The 9888-nt window shown below is 33.6% G+C and overlaps 1 protein-coding gene across 1 annotated transcript; it reads right to left on the bottom strand.

Moving 5' to 3' along the window:
• Positions 1-246: 246 nt before the first annotated feature.
• Positions 247-9262, bottom strand: LOTGIDRAFT_195998 (hypothetical protein). Its single transcript, XM_009065896.1, has 9 exons — positions 9202-9262; positions 7279-7451; positions 6740-6945; positions 5555-5719; positions 4494-4677; positions 3475-3540; positions 2635-2835; positions 1886-2079; positions 247-990 (listed from the first exon to the last, which is right to left on the bottom strand). The coding sequence occupies exons 3-9, from the start codon at positions 6928-6930 to the stop codon at positions 819-821; spliced, it is 1173 nt and encodes a 390-aa protein (XP_009064144.1). The 5' UTR covers positions 6931-6945; positions 7279-7451; positions 9202-9262; the 3' UTR covers positions 247-818.
• Between the last annotated feature and the right edge of the window lie 626 nt (positions 9263-9888).

Genomic DNA, 9888 nt, shown 5'->3' with positions numbered 1-9888 from the left:
AGGTTTCATTTTGCCTGACCATGTCCCCCTCCAGTGTAATCCATCTTGTGCATCAAAAGCTGAATTATTGATTTCCTTCCTGTTATTCAAATACAGATATTACTTTCTGCTGGGTGGGCATAGACTTACACCAAATTATTAAGCATTTATTCTACATTGCTAGTAATGCATTAACCCGTCTAATGGAAACAACTCTGATAGTGATGTACAAAATCAACTGTTCCCAACTTAAAAACAATGTTTTTTGTAAATAGACACCTTTATGGGGGTTACTTTAATTCTATAAATAAACAATATTTTACATTAATATAACAAAACACAATCAAAATAATTAGATTACTGTCAATCATTTATTTTTGTAGGCACCAAATTTCATACATGTCTCCTGGCTGGCTGCCTGACCCACGATCTCCATAAGGATTTAGCCCCAAAATTATCAACAAAAACTAAGAACAATTCAAATGGTGCATGCTTGACTTAAGCTAAGTTCACTGACCAAAAATATCAGGAGCATTTATCCCCTAGACAAATTTAAAGATACCATTTTTTAAAGCTTTGTCCCAAAATATCTGTCAGAATGCACCAAATCAATTCTGTTTTTCAAAACTTTTCCAGGAGTAAAACTCTTTCAGACACTGTACTGAGATGTATTAAATCTCAACCTGAAAGTAATGTTCTTTGTGATGGCATACACACACATTCAAGGTTATATTGTAATGTCGCTAATACATAACGGTGGGTACTATCAATTTAATCACAGTTAATAAGCAGAATATTGCAGAAAGTGGTTTCTAAGCAAAGTTATTACAAACACTAGGCTAACGGTAAATTTGGCTTTTATCATCCAATTCTCCACTCTGCATACCTGGCACTAAGGATGAACGACATAAACCCCAGAATTTCTCTGGAGACAGTTTTTTATTTTTGGCTGTAAATCTCCATCCAATATGATTAGCACATTCTTTACATTGAGCAATTGTCCAGGCATATCTGAAAAACAGAAAAAAAAAACATATTTTACAAGGCTAGTAACATAGGTTGGTCTGTAGATGACAAGTTAAAGTTCACTTCCAGCGGATGCTGATATCACAAACTCTGTACCTGTCGGTAGTCGTAGTAGTTGGTAGTTAGACTGGTTCAAATTGGATGATCCTGTGTTGTTGGTTTGGTTGTTGATACTTTATGACATGGTGGTGAAACTCGGCCCTGGATGGTGTGGCGCGAGTTACTCGATTTCCTTCATTCTTCTTCTTCTTCAACTCGTTCTGATCATGGTATTTCTTGTTGATTGGATTCACAAGGTACATTTATACCAGCTGGTCTCTGACCTCTTGGCATTGATCTTTCCAAGATTATCTGTACCCATTTACAGTTGGGTCGACTAGGACCATGTCCTTGGTGTATTGAACCTAATTCTGACCCAAACTTTATGGACTTTATGATTGGCTGTATTTTGTAGCTTACAATCCAATCAAATCACTCCACTTACAAACTTTCAAGAAAAGAGAGCAATAATGCAGTCAAGTTACAAGATGGAGCTGGTAGTATGATGAGACTTGTAAAGAACTTAGAAATCTTGACTAGAATCAGCCTGTCGTTAGGGTGGGGTCCATGGTGACTGGGCCCCAGCAAGTGAGAATTAAGCCCCAGCAAAATCTTCTCCAGTTCAGCAGAAATTGATTCATTTACAGTGTCTTTATACAAAAATCAAAAGGATATAGATTTTGATACGATTTGGCAATTGTCAGAAATGAGTTCTCTGGGCCTTTAATTCTTCCAATTATCTGAGTACAAAATCTGAGCCCCAGCACCAATTCATTCCTGGCAATGGGGCTGACTAGAATGATTCCTTAAGATAAATAAATGCTATTTAAATATTTCTTACCCAGGAAACCAACTATGTTCTGTTGAAGATCTTCCTATTAGTGAGAGATTTTTAGCTCGGTAGATAGTTAATGTTTCATGTACATGACCTCCAGGGTTAACATAAGCTCCCATTGGTCCTTCTACAGCCATACTAAATACATCATTCTTGTTAGCCATAGCTGTATTACAATATTTACACTGTAGTACTGAACACTAGAATATATAAAACATTGATAGTTAATGTAGCTATTCCAGAAACAAAAACTCACTGATTACATTGAAAATCAAGAAACCAATCATAATACCAAATATAGCAACTTAAGTTCTCGAGGATCCTGTCTAAAAGCTTGGCCAAATGTCTTGGCAGTGATCTTTCCTGCATTATCTGAACCCATCATCAGCTGGGTTGACTAGAATAATGAGGAAAGATGAATTATTTAAATTTACCACACTTATTGGAATATAATTCTAATATGCCACACACAAAGCAATCCTTTCAAGAAAAAGGGCCATTTTTAATTATTACATACAGTTGATATATTATAGTTGTCAACCAAAATAAGAACAAGGGCAATAACTCAATATAATATCTGTCAATCTTACTGATTTCGATAGGGTTTATCCTTAGGTAATAATAAACAATTTAACTAAGTTGCATCAAAACTTGCAATTTACGAGCAATTGTTAACGGGTGGATGGACATTGGTAATGCAGTCATACGCTCCACTTTTCCTGTTGGGGTTCAAAAATTCAATATTCAACAATTACCATTTTCATGACATGTAATTCATAGCGTAGTCTTTGTACTGGTGAATCATAACTTAATAAACGTAACCGGATTGTGTCATCTAATGGTAGATTCTGGGCCAACCAAAACGATAATTCTGTGGCTGTTTTGGGGATTTCAGCTTCATTTAAACTGTCATTCCAACTTCTCAATTCTTTTAGTATTTGTTCAAATAAAAAATCCTGAAAATGAATAATAAATCTCCATATAACACGTGAAAATTCGGGATTTTATTTTATTATGTGACTTGTCTCTGAGAACTATCCTGAAAGCACATTACGTTTCTAGACACTATCAATGAGTGCAAACACTGTGGGGAAATGAGCCTGTATATATTAAAGGAGTATTTCGCTTTTTTGTAAAAAGTTTTCCTTATCAAAAACATTGTAAATTATACCTGAAAATATTTCTAAAATATGTTATTTATATCTATGCATCTATTTGATCAAACTGAATTTGATATTAATTGTTAATTAAGCAGTTTGACCTAGTTTTGGTGTTTGGATTTATAATGACTCGATATTGTTAGTTAAAATACATAGGAGACATATTTCTCTACAATTGGGCGTTTATTTTACTTAAGTCCGTTCAGTAGTTTTCTAACAGCTTCGGAAAAGCATAACGAACTTAAAAACCTGACGTAATGTTTTTGGCGTTTACACGTTAACAGTTGGATTTTTTTAAGTTAAAACTTTCAGATACGTTGAAGGGTACATTACTCTAGATTTTGGTGTATAGTTTCCATAAATTTGAGTAAAAGAATTTTTCGATCTACAAATAAAGCGGAACATCCCTTTAAGAAAAAGAACTAAAACACTTACTGTACAGTACATTTTATATACCCATGGTGGCCACCAAGTATAATTAGCACAAGAAAACTTGTTTAACTGAAAAGTGAAATTTGAGATCATTGAATTTATATCAAGGAATTATGACATAACTCCTAATCATTAAATAATTTCCAATGACAGAGATACTAAATAACGATGGTTTTCCTTGTTTTTATTTGATTAATTGGTGTTTCTAATGAATTATCATGTATAACCATATCATTATGTTCATATCATTAAGAGTTTTGACCAATCATAAATGTCTATGTATATACAGTCTGGATAAACATTTCTTGATCGGTCACTCATTGCTGGTAATTCATTGCTGGTAATTCATTGCTGGTGATTCTGTTCTAATTTAGCTAATTATGAATTAATTATGGACATGTGAGATAAACTTATTCAAATTCATTAGAACACCTCTACTTTCTATTCATATAAGTTTTGGCATTTTCATTTTCATAAATAAAAATAAGGGAACCCATCTTTAACTGCCAAAGAAACAAACACGTTTTATAACACTGTGCCAAAAATAGGACTGTAGACTAGCAGAATTTGTTGCTGTTTTTATTATTTTTGCTGAGGTGAAAAACCCCAAAATATCATTCTGTTGTCCCTTAAGACAACCATCTGGTTAGGGTAGCCAGTTTATTGAGTGAAATAATAACCAAGACAATTTCAGCACCTTTACCCTGTCTTCAATATCAGATTCAATTTTCAATCAGACGTCTGTGATTCCTGCAATTCACTTAAACTTTAGTGTCACTCCGCAAAATTTGCTTGTATCACATAAGACCTTTGCAGGGGTGACGTCATAAAATACCTAGTTTTAGTAGAATTGCTAGAACCACAGATGTCTAATTGAAAATATGAATGGTGCAAATTGATGCTATCAGTATCACACATTACAAATTTAGAAAACCTCTTTACAATCTCTTTAATGCCATGAAAACAAAACATGAAATAAATAAAGAGGGAAGGTCAATACTTTATATATATATAAGACCTACTTGTCTGTTGTTCAGTAAACTAATACTTTTTATCACATTTCCTTTTCTATCTACCGCTGTTTTCACAACCTCATCTTGTTCACAGGGATCACACAGGAACTTTCTATGGGAACCTAGTCTAGCACCTTCTAAATAATCTGGTAATATTCTTTCTGACAGTATTCTCACTTTACCTGTTAGTACCCTGAAATATAACATTAATTTCATCAAGTTTCGTCTATCTCCTTCAAGAATTGTGCCTTCTGGAATGTTTACGAGCTAAAAATTGAAAGCGTTTTCAAGAACAAGGGCATTAACTCTTATTAAATATTTTTTGTGATTTTTCTGTTTCTGATATTCAAATTTTTTTGATTTGTTTTATTTTTGATAGGGTTCATCCTTGGGTAATAAAAAATAATTGCACAAAATTTCAAGCTGGTATCCATTGAGAATTGTGCCTTCAAGAATGTTTACAATAATAAGGGCAATAACTCATATCAACCATTTTGAGATTTTCCTTAAGGCTCATCATTGGGTGATAACAAACACTCAGTTTCATCAAGAATGGTGCCTTCTAAAGTGTTTACGAGCATTTGTATTTTAACCTTTGCTTGACCTCCGAGGCATATTAGACTAACTTATCAAGTCTGCAAGTCTAATACACCTCGGAATGCACCTATTGTTCGCATCACAATATCCCATCGCTGGAAAGGGCAAAGGTCAACACAATGAAAGGTCAAGAAGGACAGTGTTAGACCTTACTGTAGTGGTTATGTACAAAGATAATACCTAATAAAACATTCGAAACAAAACTAATAAAATATGAACGGAAGTTAGGTCTAATTTTAATGAGACTGACTGATGGACTGACATGGGTGATGCCAGTATACGTCCACGTTTCATGTGGGTGTATAAAAATGATCATGTTTAGCTAAATCATAAGGTAACCTTGAAGTTTATCATGATGTAACTGTTAATACATTTACACAAACTTATCTTATGTTTTAGCTGTGAAAACGAAGAATAAGATATGAATGTCAAATTAAAGAGCCTGAAGGAGGTGTAGATCATATCAAACTTACCCAGTTACATCTCTACTAGTCTCTATCAACTTAAATCTCTGTCGCCCTCTAGCTTTAATACGTAATGTAGAGATTCCTGTTATATCATCAGTTTCATCTTTAATAGAGAAGATTTCAGCTGTAGTACCATAACATTCTAATTCATCATCAGTATGATTAACATCTCTACAATTACACATAATAACAAGAGATAGTAACCATTATATTATAATTAAATCATGATTCCACATCAAATATTGATTGGATAACAGCGGTCACATGCATTCGGTTTATATCTGTAATAACAGAATGTAAATATAAGCTCCACCCCTTAACGGACTACTTTTATCATTGAGTTTGATTGATGTGGCCACTATACGACGTTCCTTCAAACGTCAACAGTGCTGAAATTGACACTTCACTGAATGATAACCGTATTTTCCAAATTCCTTCGAATGTGCACACTCCAAATTCCAACAATATCACAAATTTTTTCGAAATTGTCTTTCCATAATATCTCTTTCAACGTGGCCGCTCCATCAATTTACATGCAGTAGACAGTAGACTGTAAATAGGTGACATACTTATTGCTGATTGGCTGTTCTATAGTGGGTCTCTATTGTTAGCAGTTCATTAACGTTATGTTAAAATCTTATGTATTTATGCCAATTTAGTGCCTTAAATTGTTGCTATTTTAGATAAATATTTAAACAAGTATTCGAGTTGATTTAATTATAAGGAATGACCTGAACATTTTTTCAGTTTATCAATGTATAAACAGAATAAACCTGTGCACATTCCAGTGTGTGTAAGAACACAATTCCCTAAATACTTTTACTACTACTTCTGCATCTTGTCTTTTGTTTTGATCTAGATAGGCATTTTAGCATTTTACAATAAAAAAAGATAAAAGAGCGAAACTGAATCTTTTTAACGTAGGCCTTAATTGAATGCATTGTGGCTGCTATTCATTTTTCAGCTGGCAACATTTTAGAAAAAGGAACTTAATCTGAAACTTCTTCAGAAGAATAAATTAGACAGTGGAAAGCATGGAACATCTGTAGTTATAGTAATATGACTATAGCAGATCATTCAATTTGGCACCTTATCAAATGTAACTACAGTGGTTCATAGCTTAAACATAAATACAAAGCTGATAAACCTTTCTGAACATTTCTCATACTAGGTTTTAATTTCTGCACATACCTATATGTCATGATGCCGAACGTTTTATCATTTTCAGCCACTCTTTTCATCATGGCCACCTGATGATGTTGAAATAGATGTAATGGGATAATTTGGTCTGGTATTAGTACTATACCAGGTAACATATAGAGTGGTATAGTAATAAACGACTCATCATCATGTATAGTTCTACCTGATTGTACATCTTCCATATCATTTCCTAAGTACTGGAATTAGACATGAATAAATGTACATCGTTTTATGGGGATCAGTAAGAATCAGGGATATAAAATAAAAGCATCTACATGCAGATCATTTGTGTGAATTTTTCCTTCAAAGCATGCACGTTAAATCTAAAGACACATACTGTGTGGTTCATGAAATTGAGAGTTGGTTATATGACCATAGAAACTGTCACTGATAGTGATACAGGGGGGGAGCAGGTATAATCTTTCACTTTATTAGACACAAGAACTTGAAGCTGGTAGCTTAAAAAAGTATAGAATATTGATGCGCCTTGCTGGTTTAAAGCAAACACAGCACAAATTTTTCAAACTTACTGAATGGGTTGAAGGCAGAGATTTATCAAAACTGACAGTTATCTGAGGTTTTCTTGCTGCACCTGCATAAGTTGAAGGTGTTCCTTTTGTCTTGTGTTCTTCAGCTTCATCATTAACCTCTTCATCATCATTATCAATTTCATCATCATCAAGGAAACCATCCTCTATATCATCTATTGGTAAAAAAGCATTGCTTATAAAAATGGCTTGATTTATCAAATAATAACGAAGCAACATTTTTTGTGTTCAATTTTAAGCATTGACATATTCTACAATTTGAAAGACCCTTCGTAAAATCAAATTTAAAAGCACAGGCTCAAATGGAATTTAGGACTGATTCTTAGTTATATTTTTAGTTGACAATTCCATTTATATGATAACAGAAATTGCAATAGCCCCTAAGGTTCCCAACCTGGGATGTTTTAGACCCCTGGGGTTGTGGGACTAGGGTGTCAGGGATGTGACCAACTGGTGTTAGAGAAAAATTTATTTTGAGTTGTGAGAGCACCTCACATCATCACATGCTGCAAATGTGTATGAAACAAATTTTTGGGGATGTGAAATGTGATTGCTCCAGGGGTTTGAAGACTGAAATAGGTTGGAAACCACTGCACTGTAACTTAAGTAGGTTACTTTTATTGAGTGTCTCATTGTTTTGTATGGTTAATTTGTCTTTAGTCCTTTGTTTATTCTGCATCTACAAATTATTCAAACCTGTAGATCATTTTAGTATTTTAAGAAAGCACAACATGATGTGTACACAATGGTTTTAAAAGGATAGATGCATCACAATACTACAAATTGTACGAAAATTGCATAATTCCTTCAAAAATATCTCAAAATGGGAATTTCTTTCCTTATTTCTATAGATGTCTTTTCTATATAAGTCTGAATTTTTAACTTTCAAATGCAGATAATTCTGGACACACATGGATTTGAAGGCTCAAATTTCGACGGTGAGCCGTGAACACTATTACTGATTAGCTTAGTTAACAAATTCATGTTTCTGAGACTAAGGTATGATTGATCCAAAAAATATGGCTCTGAGTGTACCAGTATTGAATAGTGCATGTAGCTCTTATTTCTTGTTCAATCGCTTTTACAGCTAAACTCAGCCAATCCAAGATAGCAGACAGAGCATCATACCTTGTACAGCCCATAGGCTATATGTTTATTTTTACAAGCCAGATAAGACTGCCCGGGCCTGTGCCTGTGGCTAAACATTATCATCCAGGGTTAAATTAAGATTGAAACTTTGATTAGCAATTTACCACAAAGAAATTTTGGTTTTGTCTAATCAAATCAAAATTCAATTTGCATTTAATGAAAAATTCGGTAGCAATTCAAATTGTTTCAGTAGACTTAGATCTATCTTGCCAGACATCGCAAAGAGTTGCAAGATTTGGTTGAAAATTTGTTGAGTTTTGTGTCAGATTATTAAGATACATTTTACTTCTATGAAAAATTTTGAATTGCAAAATGGTTAATTTTTTCTTGCTAACTGTCATGCATTTGGCCAACTGCCAGTAAGTAGTAAGTTAAAATTCGAACACTGTGTTATTGTCTATTGTCAAATTTGGTTTGATGTCATTAACATTTGAATGATGTCATCATAAAAAGGCATGAACATTCATTGCCAGCTATGTAATTTTGCAAGGCATTGTGTTGCTATTAATGTTATTCCCTGCCTATGCGTGTATATCATTTGTATGGAGATTGTGCAAGACATAAAATGGAAATGATTATTTATTAGGTCCTAGGCTATATCCTATATATCAATATGATGATGACAATAACAATATGAATAATCATAATGTTGTGATAATAAATCAGTAGAGGAACTTGTTGTTTGGATTGGAAACAGATCAAATTGGGGTTAAATAGTTGAAAGGTGTAGACATCTCTCTAAATTGAATAACTAGCCATTTATATCGTCACTGTCGGAGCTGTCATCTTCACCGTTCAACCGTCGAACGATTAATGCTCGCAAATCATCTGCCATATTTGTTTATCTCGGTGAATTCTGGGTAATTTTTAGTCACATGACAAAACCCAACCAATAAAATGAGCAGTCGTGTACTTACACTTCATTTCCGGTTTTTGGTTCGGGAAGTAAACGTGTTGCTGTCAAATTTGACAGATAAGGTAGAAGAATATCAACAAGTCCTACGGTTTAATTTTATTAATGAGTATTGAACAGTTTGTACTGTGAGTTGTTCTAAAATTCAAATTTTAAGGAATTACCAACCAAATAGTAAACGGTAAGTTCAAATAAAATGATGTAACCATTTTAACTTTTACTTTTATTTTGTGTGTGGTTGAAACTTGGTCAACTTTCTCGACATATAAAATAAGTGTGATGATACACCTTTGGAATGTTGCGGTAATATTTGTGAGAGAGAAGAACCATATGGTAAATTTTCAAAGAATATACAAGAAAAGCACAGTTGTGTAGATCTAGACATACACTGTTTTTGTTGGTACCTTTGCCATTTACCTTTCAAACTAAGTTATCAATAATTACATTAAAGGTTAGGCCTATATCACTAACAGTATGTTTGGATTGTTCAGAAACTGGTAAATTATGTTGGTTCATCATGGTACCAGCCG

This window comes from Lottia gigantea (genome assembly GCF_000327385.1).
Source record: "Lottia gigantea unplaced genomic scaffold LOTGIsca_71, whole genome shotgun sequence".
NCBI lineage: Eukaryota > Metazoa > Mollusca > Gastropoda > Lottiidae > Lottia > Lottia gigantea.
The sequence above is the reverse complement of the archived record's forward strand: the minus strand, read 5'-3'. Positions and strand labels throughout refer to the sequence as shown.

Excerpts from the sequence above, each read along its gene's own strand:
- LOTGIDRAFT_195998 (XM_009065896.1), bottom strand. The coding sequence starts at position 6,930 with ATGGAAGATGTACAATCAGGTAGAACTATACATGATGATGAGTCGTTT. Across the intron at positions 4,678-5,554 it reads ACTAGTAGAGATGTAACTGG|GGTACTAACAGGTAAAGTGA; the intron begins GTAAGTTTGATA and ends GTTATATTTCAG. Across the intron at positions 2,080-2,634 it reads AATTACATGTCATGAAAATG|TGTTCAGTACTACAGTGTAA; the intron begins GTAATTGTTGAA and ends TATATATTCTAG.